This window comes from Cololabis saira, chromosome 16, assembly GCF_033807715.1.
Source record: "Cololabis saira isolate AMF1-May2022 chromosome 16, fColSai1.1, whole genome shotgun sequence".
NCBI classification, from domain to species: Eukaryota; Metazoa; Chordata; class Actinopteri; order Beloniformes; family Belonidae; genus Cololabis; species Cololabis saira.
Window position 1 is genome coordinate 1,816,239 of NC_084602.1, and position 13,787 is coordinate 1,830,025.

Below are 13,787 nucleotides of genomic sequence, written 5' to 3' on the forward strand. Positions count from 1 at the left end.
ATATGCTGGAAGTTGCGGAATATGCGGGAAGTCGTGGAATATGCGGAAAGTTGCAAAATATGCAAAATATGCAGGAAGTTGCGGATTCGGCGCTGAGCTCTTCCCTCTTCGCTCGCCGCTAATCATCATCATCATCATCATCATCATCATCATCATCATCATCATCATCATCGTTTAGGCTATTAGTCAGACTCGAGGTCCATGATAAAAACATACAACACTCAATACATAAGAACACAGATTAAAAGAATGCTGATTGTACTGAGGGAATCCTTGTTAGTTTCTTGTCCTCCGCTTAGTAATATGCTTAATTCAGCGGGTTGTCTCGTCTGATCTGAGGTCGTAGACGAAAAAAAAAAGGAGAGCGCAGGTGGAGAGCGGGGCGGTGGCGGCCCGGAGGCCGGTCCCCGCCTGGTCTCTCCCCTCCAGCCCGCGGCTCGGTGCTCGGGTGATTGCCGGGCGCACCGGCGCGGTGAGGGGACGAGCCAGAGCTTCGTCACCCCACACGTTCGCCGCCAAGGTCCCCAAGTGGATGGGAGCGTGCGCAGCGTGCGCAGTGGTACGCGGTCAGCGCGGTTCCTGAGTCCACCGGCAGCCGCGCCCACCGCGCAAGCTGGGGGCTGGACGGAGACGGCACTCCTTTTTCCTCTCACCCCCGCGGGTGAGAGCTGCTGTTTGGGGAGGTGGCGGTTTCTGTGAGGGGTGCGGAGGTCCCCGGACGGGTCCCGCACGTCGCGACCGGGCGTCCCAACATGTCACTCACAACACTTCCCCCTTTTCCAAACTTTATGCGAAAATGTGCGGCTATTGTGAAATCAAGCGAGCCCCGCATAATCGCATATTTAGCGCGGACATATGCAATTATCGCGGGAAATATGCGCCCTTTTAGGAATAAATCTATCCCCGCGTAATCTGCGCCATTTGGCTGATTATGCAATGAATTATGCGATCGCGTAATCGCGTTTTTCTGGAGGGCCTAAGTATTGACCTCGGCAGCAGAGATTCCAATAGTGACGTATATGCTAAATTCTTAAAGAAGCTGAGAGATCAAAGCACTTAATATTTTGCGGCATAATTGCTGAATGCATCAAAAAGATGAAATTGTGCAATCCAGTGAATAATTTGAGAGAGCTTTTTATTATGAATATGGCATCTGTAAGGTGGCCTAAAAAGGTATACAGAAAGACAACCATGTAGGTGACATGATCCTCTGAATGGATGAAAACCTAGAAAACATATAAAATAACATAGCTTTAAAAATGAAGTATGTACATTTTCAGTTTTGCAGTGTATTTGTGGCAAATGAGTTTAAAAATATGTGTACTGAAAATAATAAAAAAAGTAGCCAGGCACTCAAAGTTAGCATCAATTAGTCACGTGCTACTTCCCTTCTGTGCAAGGAAAACAAATTAAAAAAACTGAAATGTACTTAAGTTTTTTTTTTCTTTTTCAACATTTTAATTTGTTTGGATTTAGACTTCTATAACACTGTTAACACTGATAAGAGACTCCCTCTCTCCCATATTTCAGCTATTGGCACCAAGTTCCTGATAAAATAATCTATTTAATTGTACAAGAAATTATTAAAAACACAGACACAGTTTCTTCACAGGTAAATGAAATGATATTTCAATATTTGTGAATCTTAAACACTATGTATTTGACAGCAGCTGTGATTAAGGTTTTAAAGATTTCACAAGGTTTTCATTTTTGACATAAAACACAGAGAAAAAAACACTGAAACAGCTTGAACGGACTTTTTGGTTCAAGTTACATGTGGGTGTGTTTCCTGGTTACGTTACTTAAGTGCTTTCCACCAACGACGTGCATCATCCCAGTTGCCTCTCTTTAAACAGGGCTGTGCTATGCGCGCCAATAGTTAAGCCAAACCAGCAACCTTTGTGAGCCTGGATGTGCGAGAAGGTTCTTTCCACTGTGAGCTTGTGTGTAGGATGGGGAACTGAATCAGAATCTATTGGATTCCTTAGTTGGGGTGCTTTTTTAATGAATTGTGATGAGTTTGAATTGGGCTAGAAACTGGATTGTAAAGGGATATACGGTAGTTGGAATATAACTGGATAATAATTAGCGTGGACCTTATTCAACCTATTTATTTTCTGTTTAAAGAGCCTTGAGAAAACTTATATTCTGAATTGGTGCTACACAAATCAACTGAAATGGAGAACTGAAGGGTTTGTTTCTTGTTCTCAAGGCTGGCACACACCAACACGAAGGCTGACCGTAGGCAGAAAAGCATTCAGTCAGAAAGTCGGCTCCCACTTCCCAGAGTTGGTGAAAAAAATAAATACTCGAGCACACCATCCCGACTAAAGCGCATGTTCTGCGCGTGCGCGAGGCGTAAATAAGTCCCCATGACTGCAGGTGGCGTTAATCTGTGTGGTCGCCCAGAAATTAAAGGAAAGAAGAACAACATTACAGATTGCTCTGGTCTAGAGTCCTGGACAGAACCCGCTGTCGTCAGTCACTGTTTTCATTTCTGATAGAATTCAAGAAGGATGGAAAATAAGATGGCTAATAATTCAAATATAACACAATCAAACACAAGCCAAATTTAAACCGATGCCCTGATAGTGTAGTGTAGCATCTGTACCGTCGCTGTTTATTTACCGTATTTTCTGGACTATAAGCCGCTACTTTTTTCATAGGTTTTCAACCGTGCAGCTTATACAAAGGTGCAGCTATTCTGTGGATTTTTCTTCCACCGCTCGGGGTGATCTAACCGGAATTAGAATCAAAACTAAGACAAAATAAATGCAAAGAAGAATACGCTTCTTCTTCTTTAGCAGATAGAAGTAGGTGGAAGCAGATTTCAAACAGATAAATAGATAAATAAATACCGGTTATTTTCTCTTGGTTCTGTCCCGTTTTAATCAGCAAAGTTGCTGCCGTGTTAAAAGACACTGTTAGGAAAGGATCTAGTAAGGATCTAGTGATGTAAGTGGTTCCAGTAGGAACCACTTAAATAACATTCTCTTCTTATTGCTTGCATTGTTTTTTCAACGTGTTCATGTCAGTAACAAGAAATTGATCATCGGCTATGGGCATGACAGAATGTAAAAAAGAAATCATAGCAAGGGATTAACAGATGGAACACTAAATGTGCAGTTTAGTTTCCCAAAACACCTATAGAAATAGATTTATGGTGAGAAATATTTTTCTTCTTTAAATTTGAAGTGTCCCCTCCTCTTTTGGACTCCATTTCTTTCGTCCATTTCAGGACCATTTGCACTGGGGAAAAACACGTTTTTGGAAGGAACCATTGAAATACACCCAATGCACACGAGAAACCCCAAAGGAATTCTGGGAAAATGTTTAACATTTTCAGCTTTAGCTTTCATTGGTTTCCCAAGCTCAAGGAGTATATTTAAAATCCTTTAACAGGCTTTTCCTTTATAATTTATTCATCTTCATTGTCAATCCTCCCAAAATTACTTAGCGACAAGAACATGGCTCAATAAATCTTTGCATTAGTTAAATAATCTTTTCATCTCTTAGAAAAAAGACAGCAAGATAAAGAGGCTTGAATAATACTACACCACAGCAAAAAGCACAGTAACAGAGTAGGATTAGAAAATAAAATATGATTATACAGAGACACAAAGGAGGTAAAGTCTTTTTCCCAGTTTTTTTTCCTCAAAGGCCACCAGACAAAACTTCACAACCTCCACTGGTTTCACAAAGACTGCAAACAGAGGGAACTAGAGAAGGAAACAAAGAGGTAAAGAGTTGTCATTTTTTAGGATGCCAATCATTTGAGATCGCCACCCCTTTCCTCTCAACCCGCTTCCTCTCCTTCCCCAACACAGAGATAGAACACAGAGAAGATAAGAATAAAAATAGATACGGTAGTATCAGTATATACCGCGTATAGTAAATACCCACACGCACGCACGCACGCACAGAAGTTGATATGAAAGACGTTGACTGTCAGTGGCACAAAACACATTGGTAACACATTTTTACGGCTTAACAACACTGGGTAATAAAGATGATGAGATAGCAAAGACAAGGTTGTCAACTTTAAAGAGATGGACCATGTAATCATTTTATACTGATTTAATTATTATTTATCTTGTCATTCTCCCTCTTGCTCTCTCTCTCTGTTTTTCCAAAACTTAGAAGAGCAGATTCCAAATAAAAGGAAATCACAGTGCTTTTAAAACATCACATTTGAGAGATTTTTTTTTCTTTTTGCAACAAAGAATGAGAAATAAACCAAGTACGACAACGATGATGACAAAGACGACACTATTTTGAAAAATTTGATTTCTTTTTTTTGTTTTTCATTATTCAAAATGTACAAAACAGTCATATTTCAGTTGATTCAACGCTTTACAGATCAACTGAAAATTCCTGTCTGTATCGTGTCCTTGTTGATATGTGTTTTCTGAACCCCAGGTCTGGTGGTGACGTGGAAGAGAGTGGGCCGGTCTGTGCGGGAGGCGGTTCTGGATCAGAAGATGAGCAGCAGGAGAGGGGCGGGGGGCAACACAAAACTAATCAAGCAGGAGCCAGCACGCGCTGGCGACATTCATGTTTGACCTTGGCAATGCCCCTTGTGAAACTAATCAGACTGGAGAGGGACTGGAAGGGTGAAAACTGAAGGTCAGAAGAAAAAAACCCCCAACAAATATAAAAAATTTTCCTCCTTAAAAAAGAACAATGATGGGTCTAGGAGTCTGTCACCAAGCTGAGCCCCCCCATTCAGCCCAGAGGGTAGCACCACAAATACACATGAGCAGTGAAATATTGCCCCGCTGTTTTAGGTAAACATTAACAAGTCCACAAAATAAGAGCGTTTAACAGACTGAGATGGGAAGAGGTGTGGAGGAGGTGTGAGCAAGCTCCTGGAAAAAAGAGAAACATGTAGTAATATTTCAAACGTTACCTGACTGAAGTTGCTTTTTTATGTTTTGTTCATTGTATTTTCTCAGTGCTTAGTTTGTAGGTTAAATCTGAGATAGAATGTCATATAAAAAAGGAAAAAAGCATTACTTCTCTTAACAATCACCTCGTTCAAAAAACATTTTCAAAAAACATTTCTTTCAAAAGTCACTTAGACTTGTTGAGATCTTGAGTCCCACCTCCTCTTTAACAAGGAAAAACCTTTCTCTTTAGGCTTGGATCACATCAGGATGGCTCGGAGCAGCATGTAGCGTTCTGTCTTTACAAATTCCTACACTGACCTTAAAATATACACAATCGGCATCCTCAAAAAGATGCAACAGAAACGTTATAGTATAAAAAACTCTTCTTTAAGCTCCAATGGAATAGTATCAGTTCATAGGAATTTGAATTTTTTTGTCGGCAAGAAGGCCGCCTCAACAATCAGAACAATCAAAACAATCAGAACAAGTAGAACAATCAGAACAAAAACATGCCAATAGGATGTTTTCAGATGGAAACTAACAGAATAAAAAGCAGAAAAGGGACAGATATTTCAGAGCCAATTATGTCTTTAACACCAGTCGAGTTACTCAAATTCAAAGTGCTAGCATACAATTACCCCCCCCCTGAATCATGGAAACACAGTGCTTCAATGCTGTAATAAAAGATAGCATGTAAATAGTCTTTAATGTAACAAATAAGTAGGCTAATCTTACACTTTGACACAGTTGCTGATTTTGGAAACACAGTAATGTGGTCTCGGATATTTTGTGTTAATCCTCCTTCCTCTTCAGACTGGCCTGTGTGGTGTGGATCCCGTTGCTGTACACTGGAAACGGTAGCGTTGAGAAGAGTCCCTCTGCTGTGGTGAAAACATTGGCTGTGGTCGGCATCTGGCCAACCAGAGCACCGTTACCACCCGCGGGTGCTGGAGAGCCAACAAACTGACCAGCAGCTGCTGCGGCAGACATGTTCAGTCTTTGCACATGGTGATAGAGCATCTCCATGGGCGTCTTAGGGTCCAGACCGAATCCCGCATTTTCAACAAAGTTCATGGCAGCGTTAGGGAGGAGGTTGGTTTGCGCCATTGTCAGAGTGACATCTGCTGGTGCATATCTGATGGTTCCAGTGGTGTAGACACGCGGAGCTGTTGTGTTGGTGGAAGCCAAAGTCCCTGAGACCCGGTGAACCAGTGGAAGGACCACATTACCAGCCTGCAAACACTGCAGTGCTTCAAGATCACCAGAATACAGCAGTGAGGAGGAAGAGCTTAATGAGGATGAGGTGGAGGAGGACGAGGAGGACGAGGAGGAGGAGGAGGTTGGAGTGCTTTGCAGCTTGTCCCGTGGGGATGCTGAGAGAGGAGGAGACAAGGGGTCTGAAGAGGACGTGTTGGAAGGAGATGCTAAACTTGTAACACTGGAAGAGGAGGAAGGGGCCACGTTTCCATTGTAAGGAGTCTTCCTTACTGTTCCTGCTCCGCCGTCAGTTCCGGGAGGGGTTAGGACGGAGTCAGGAATGAGTACCTGTTGTGAATCTCCCTGTGGTGAAGGAAAAGTCTTTTGACTCCCTGGAGCAGTCGGCTTGGAGGTCATGCTGTATGGAGACTCGTTTCTGGAGATCTCCCTGTTGGGAGGATAGTTCCAGATGCTGCTATCATTGTCAAAGTTGATTGGTTCCGTCATCTCTGTCTTGATCTTAAGAACCGACGACGTTGGGTCTGTGCTGTTTGGAGAACCAGAGGTGGTCAGGCAGTGAGCAGATGCAACCCCCAAGGGGTCACCTTGTGGAATGGTATCTTCTATCGCTACAGGTTTAGGTGGAGTAATAGACAAACAGAGCCTCCTGGTTTGTGATCTTTCCCACTTTTGGACTTTTCTTCTTTTTCGCCTCTTCAGGAGGTTGCTGTTGGTACGAGCACTCTTGCAGTCTTGCACTCCTGCATTTCCTTCCTCATTACCATCCTCATCCACATCCCCCTCTTCTTCCTCCTCTGATGAAGATGTTTGTGAATTGTTCATTTGCATTTCTTCTCCTTCTCCATAATGCTCTACTTTGATATGAATACCATCTAAATTACGCAGTTCACTGATGTTATTCATTCCGTCTAATCCTCCCAGTCCAGATAACCTTTCCAACCTACTTTCATCTCCTGGCATGTGGATCCCAGGAGGTGTTTGTCTCCTGGCATCTTCATGCTCCAACTCATGCTCCTGCTCTACATCTGAGGTTTCCAGGCTGTCATCACTTTCCTGGCTCTCAGGGTTACTTGAACTGTCTCCTGGTTCCAGAAATTTAATTTCCTGTGAAGAGGAGCAGTAGGATTGGCCAGACTGCTGCTGACGTGTACTTTCCATCTCTGGTTCCTTGGTGTGTTCTGCCTGGTTGCCCGACTTTCCTTCAGACTTTGGATTTTCATTGTCTGGGAAAAGAAAGAGTTAAGTTGGTTAAAAAACAAAACAAAACTAGAACATTTCAGGAAATGTTGAAATGGGCATGCCCTACTGCCCATTCGTCCCCTCTTGCTAATAATGGCCAATGAACCAAATTCCCCTGCTTTGCAGGGGGCCTGGGTTCGGGTTGTGTGGTTTGGGGTTGTTAATAATGGCCAGTAAACCACACCCCTTGCTATTGTTAATATAACACAGCCCTAGTTGGCCATATAGTCCACAGCAACCCGAGTCTTTTAATGTTGGATCGATGTCTCTACGATATTGCGTTACCGCGCAACAAGTGCCTAAATTTCCATTAGCATCAAAATTAGCATAGTTGTATATCTCAAAAACCGTAATGTCCAGCATCGTGAAACTAAAATATGTTGTAGAACAAAACGTCCCGGGTTTGTCAACGTTGAAATGATGTCTGTATGATAAGGTGTTGCCTAGCAACAAGCATCCAAGATAAAATTGATATTCTTTTCAAATTGAAAGCTAAATATCGCAAAAACTCCAATAATTAGCACAGTGAGGTTTAATTACCATTTAGTCCGAAGCGAGTCTTTGAAAATTGGAATGATGTCTCTACGATAAAGTTCAGCCGAGCAATGAGTGTCCGAGTTTTTGCCATTTTTTCCGCTTTTTGGCATCTAGCGTTGCCACGGTAACAGCATTAACAGATAACAGATAGATTTTTTTTTTCACCATGATAAAAAACCCCATCCGAATGAATGGGGCCATTTGGCATGAATTTCCTTAAATCACAGCTTCATGAAATTTGAATATGTTGAAGTCCACAGCGTGCCGAGTCGGGGAACATCTGTACGATGTCGATAACCTGTTCCCTAGCAACAAGCGTCCAAAGTCAAATGACATTTTTTTTTAAATTGAAAGTTAAATATTGCAAAAAACTGTAATAATTTGCATAACGATGTTGTTAGTGCCAATCGGGCCGAGTGTTTGAAAGTTTGAAATGTATCTCTACGATAAAGTTTGGCCGAGCAATAAGCGTCCAAATTTTTTCTTTTTCTTTGGCATCTAGCGTTGCCACGGTAACACTTTTGACTGAGAAAAGTAATACCCATCGAGGCACGATGGAGACGCATCCAACGATGTATGCCATGCATGGGTGCACGTTGCGCTTCGGGCCGCATTAATGGACAAAAAAAAGCGTGCGGAATAAGAAGAAAAGGGAAACCTTTCCTGTATACTAATATATCGTCTTCATTTTAATGTTTTTTCGGGCGTGTTTTATTTTTGGGGGATTTTTTTTTTCCATATCAGAGGGGGGTCATGCTGTACATGCTGCTGCGCAGTGGGACTTTTGTGACTTTAGCTTTGTGACTTTAGCTAGCAACATTACCCTTTGGGCCATTCTGGACAATTGCAATATGGGCATGCCACTACTTGGCATGCCCATAACAAGACAGACACAAGTAGTTGAACGAGAATCTGAATAGAACAATACTCTGATTATTTTATACTGTATATCTGACATATTATAAGCCACACATTTATTATTTTGTTCATTTATTTACACAGTTAAACCTCACCCTACACCTATAGCAATGGTGACAGTAAAAAGCGAAAATAGAATATATACAGATTTGATAATGAAGCTCTTTTAAACAACCTCACTAAAAACAGGTGCCATGTACAAATTACACAGAAATAATTTCTCTCATACACATCACCTTCCTGATCTTTGCTGAACCGCTGTCTTAATATTGCTAACTTCATAAATGTTGTTATAGTTGCTGCTTGTGAACATTCATCGCTCTGCTAACTTAAATGGGGTCCCTAAATCCTGTCAGGTGCCATTAACCACTGAAATGGAAACACTGAATCGAATTCAGTTAGAAAACAGCTTTGCTGAATTCATCTTCATGCAACACAAAGGATAACGTCAGTAAACCGACATTTATGAGAATGTATCTGAGGTTATCTTATTTAGAAAACACTGAAACAGTTATGATATATGTACCTGTATGATTTATGTACATTTTTAATTTTCTAAAACGATGTAAAATGATTAAATATTTCAAGAGCATATTTATTGTATGTTTTGGCACTACTGACGTAGTGTAGTTCCCCGGGCGCCGTTTATATGGCAGCCCACTGCTCTCTAGTCTAATTAGAGATGGGTTAAATGCAGAGAAACAAATTCCACCAGCCTGGCTGTGTGGTCATTAATAAAAGGTATAAAAGGTGTAGCTGGGGGCTTGTAATGTGTCTAACCAGGTTCTGACTGGTCATGTGACTGGTCATGTGACTGGTCATGTGACTGGTCATGTGCATAACAATGATGATGTTTTGAGCTGAATCCACTTCTCTGGGAGATGAAATCATGTCTACAACGAACACTTCTGAGCAGTTTCCCAGGCTACACTGATGAAAAATATCCAGCATAATGCAACCACCACCAAGCTTCTTTATTTTTTTCGAGGGATGGTGTTCTTATGCATTTCATATGCAAAATGTTCAATTGGAGTCTTTTTATCAAAGTTCTGTTCTGTTCTACCAACATACCTGAGTTTTCTTTGGAGTCAGACTCAGATTCGGAGGTCTCAAAGGACTCAGAAGTTTTGTCCGGCAAGTTTGGCAGCTGAGAAATGTCCATCGGTGTTTCTTTGTACTCTGAGAGGCTGTGAAGAAACACAGGGAATTTGTTAGTGGCAGATACATACAGTATACATAAATACATAAAGCAGAGGTGTATAATCCAGGTGCCATGAAGTAAAAATCCAGTCCAGCAGTTGTTCCAACCATCACTAAACCAGCTCCTCTGCAGGTAGATGGTTGTTAGTGAAAACACCTGTTCTAAATGTACAGGCTGATCCAGAAACATGGCAGCGTTTTTACTTTATGGCACCTGGATTATACACCTCTTGAATGTGCTTTAATGTTTTTTTTTTTCTTACAAAATCAAAAATAGTTTTGAATCAATCTTAAATTAAGACAAATTTTGGAATGGGGTCAGTGTCAAAGCACCATTAATAATAATTTTCTTTACATTAAGCTGATATTTGCTCATTAAAACACATACCTGTGGATCAGCCAGTACATTTAAAACAGGTGTTTTCACTAACAACCAACCATCTACCTGAGGAGCTGGTTTAGTGATTGGTTGGAACAACTGGGGTCCGTTTCACAAAGCAGGTTCAACAAACTCTGAGTCTAATCCTGAATTCTTAGTTGATCTACTCTGAGATCGGAAACTCTGAGTTTCCGGTTCCAGAACAGCGGATTTGAGGTAATTTACTCAACTCTAAGTAGTTTCACCTGGAGTTAAGCTCGAGCGTGAGGGAAATAAAAAGCCATCATCAGTAGAGCGCTGATACAAGGATTCACCATGGCAACCGGTGACAACAAAAGAGCGACATACTTTTTCTTTTTTTTCTTTTTAACTTTATATATCTTTTCAATTTACAAAATCCCTTTGAGGAAACATTGGTTTGCATCTCAAGATCCACATACTCCACGCCACTGGAGTTAGAAGTGTTAATACGTGCATATGGCGAGTATGAGAGCATATTTTGGGAAAAGAAATGAAATTTTATTGTCATTTAGATCAGGGCCGGGTACGGCAGCTGCCACACCTCGGCTTCAGGGGAAAATGTAAATGTTTTTTTTTTTTAAATACATTTATGGAATTACTCTGTATCTATTTGTATTGATGTATTCTATTAATTCATACATATAAAATAATTACAAATGCATATCAGAACAACATGATGGATTTCAGTAGGTATTATCTATCCCAACACTTGTACCCCCCTCATATCTTGAAATGTCCCAGCGTCCCTGACGACAGTGGTCGCTATCAATCTGGTTTTTAGTGCGCTCTTTAGTGTTACTAACTTACAAAAATGAAAAGGAAGCAGACAACCACGCAATAAAAAAAAAGAAAGAATGCAAGTGATGGGTCCAGAAGATATTAACGAGGCTGTTAGCCACTGATGGATTAATTATGCAAGTTCATCTCAAAGTAAGATATAAATCCTCTTATACATCTGTTTAAGGGAAATATTTGACTTTTTTTTTACTCTCCCTCTCCTTTTTGCATTTGGACTTTAACTGTTTGAAGTTAAACTGGGATGTCCCTGTGATATCATATTGTTGCACTGACATAGTGAATAAAGTGAACGAGTTAAATTGCGTTTGTCAGATACGCTTTTTCCGCTCTCTAACTCTGCCGCTTGCTGTCCGTGGTGCAGAAAACGGATGCGTATTGCGTAAAGACCCATTGGCTGAATTGACGCCACTGAGGGAGGAGACAGAGAGAAACTCCAGGTTCATTGAAATAAACCTGGTCCCGACCAGGTTAGGTTCAGAGCGTCTGTTACTACGGTAACTGACCGAGAGCTTAAGTTACCTCTCTTTGTGAAACGGGCTAGAGTTACCTCTCTTTCTCTGGTTTGAGTTACCTCCCTTTGTGAAACAGAAAACTCAGAGTTTCCCTCATTTCAGGGTTAACAGACTCAGAGTTTTCACTAAACCTGCTTTGTGAAACGGACCCCTGCTGGACAGGATTTTTACTTCATGGCACCTGGATTATAACCCTCTGCTTTATGTAGCAGAGCATCAAAATAACATCAAAATAACATTTGGAGAGCAGTAGAAGACTGTGTAAATGTACATGCAGCATCATTCCAACACTAACTCAGTGAAGACCTTTCTCTGATTAAGGTGTCTTCTTTTTTCACCCTTATTTTTTCCCTCCCTTTTTTCTTTCCTTCCACCACAACATAACAGAGATGGAACAAAAAGGAACCATACAAGATGGTACAGGAGAGGGTAGGGCATTAAATCAGTCATACCAGTGGTAAAGGAGTTGGAGTCAAAACGCAAGAACCATCAACTGCATTGTTTCATATTCATCGGATATGAAGATTGTGACGGCCCCAGGGCCTCTGCTGGGACTTGGGTGTGTCTGTGTGTGGATGTGTTGCTGTGTGTCCTCTCTTTTGTCTTTCAGAGTGCTGGTTCCTGGGTGGTTGTGCTCATCAAGGAATTGGAGGCAGCTGGCCACTGTCTCCTGATCCTATAAAACCTGCCCCATCCTGGTTGTCTGGGTCTCCTCTTCCCCTGGCACCACGTTGCATTTTGTTTGGAGTTCTCTTTGGGTTTCTGTATAGTTTGGTTGGCATTATCTTAGTTGACCTGGTAGTTTGTTTTCTGCCAGTTTTATTTGTTCGACTTATTATCTGGTAACATTTGTTAAAGAGATCTAACCTTTGTTAAAAATAAATTACTTTTTATTTAATCCTCTAAGTGTGCTCCCCTCCTTTGCTATGGTCTCAGAGCTGGACTATAACAAGATAAAGAGACTGTGTGTGTGTGTGTGTGTGTGTGTGTGTGTGTGTGTGTGTGTGTGTCAATATTAACAGGCAACAGAAAAATGTAAAGGGTTGAAGCAACAAACCTCAACACTCTTGAATACTATAAAGATATTTATTTACGATATTTATGGAAGAGGTGGACTAAACGAAGCGCTGGGGGGCACAGGCCAGGATGTCAGCAAGCATATAGCAGAAATCCACACAGACAGGTGGAAGCAGCAGTGGGATGATCAGAGGGGGGACTGCAGGTCAGCAAGCAGCTCCGAAAGCTCCGGGGGGGGGGGGGCGCAGACCAGCACAGAAAACTACAAGAACGATGGACAACAATGATGGCTATGAGATACGTATAATTAATAAAAAATGGAAGAGGAGAGGAGAAGAAGGGTGAGAGGCACCGCCCAGCGGATCATGTCGGTGCCCCCCTGCAGCATAGGCCTATAGCAGCATATTTGAGACTAACTATTATAGTCTTGTTCTATAGCTGCAACTATGACTACCGACTCTAACACACTAGAGTTTACACTAACTAGAGGTTTACGAACACTAACTAGAGGTTTACTGAACACTAACTAGAGGTTTACTAACACTAACTATAGATTTACTAACACCAACTAGAGGTTTACTAAACACTAACTATAGGCTTTACTAAACAGAAAGTTTTTAAGTTTAGTTTTAAAGGTGGAGGTGGTGTCAGCCTCCTTAACCCAGATTGGAAGTTGGTTCCATAGTAATGGTGCCTGATAGCAGAACGCCCGCCCTCCAAATCTACATTTAGATACTCTAGGAACTACGAGTAAACCTGCACCCTGGGAGCGGAGAGCTCTGCCAGGAACATAAGGTACAATCAGGTCTTGCGAATATTGTGGAGCTAAGCCGTTTTGGGCTTTATACGCAAGTAATAAAATTTTGAATTGAATTCTGAATTTTACGGGTAACCAATGGAGCAACACTGGAGAGACGTGGTCTCTCCTGCTGATTCCTGTCAGCACCCTCCGCTGCTGCATTTTGGATCAGCTGGAGCCTATTCAGCAAATTACTTGGACATCCTGCTAATAACACATTACAATAATCTAGCCTAGAAGATACAAACGCATGAACTAGT

The 13,787-nt window shown here is 41.6% G+C and overlaps 1 protein-coding gene across 2 annotated transcripts in view; it reads right to left on the reverse strand.

The window, feature by feature from the left end:
• Positions 1-1,134: 1,134 nt before the first annotated feature.
• LOC133462256 (neuronal PAS domain-containing protein 3) overlaps positions 1,135-13,787 on the reverse strand; it is a 331,973-nt gene continuing 319,320 nt past the window's right edge. Inside the window, exons 11-13 of one of the 2 annotated variants that reach the window (XR_009784244.1) lie at positions 9,873-9,988; positions 5,625-7,330; positions 1,135-4,868 (exon numbers count right to left, since the gene is read on the reverse strand). Coding sequence is in view for 1 of the 2 variants with exons in the window: in XM_061743401.1 (XP_061599385.1) it covers positions 5,682-7,330; positions 9,873-9,988 (1,765 nt within the window). In the remaining variant the exon portion in view is untranslated. Of the gene's footprint in view, positions 7,331-9,872; positions 9,989-13,787 lie in introns of both variants that reach the window. The other variant, XM_061743401.1, reaches the window with a different exon arrangement.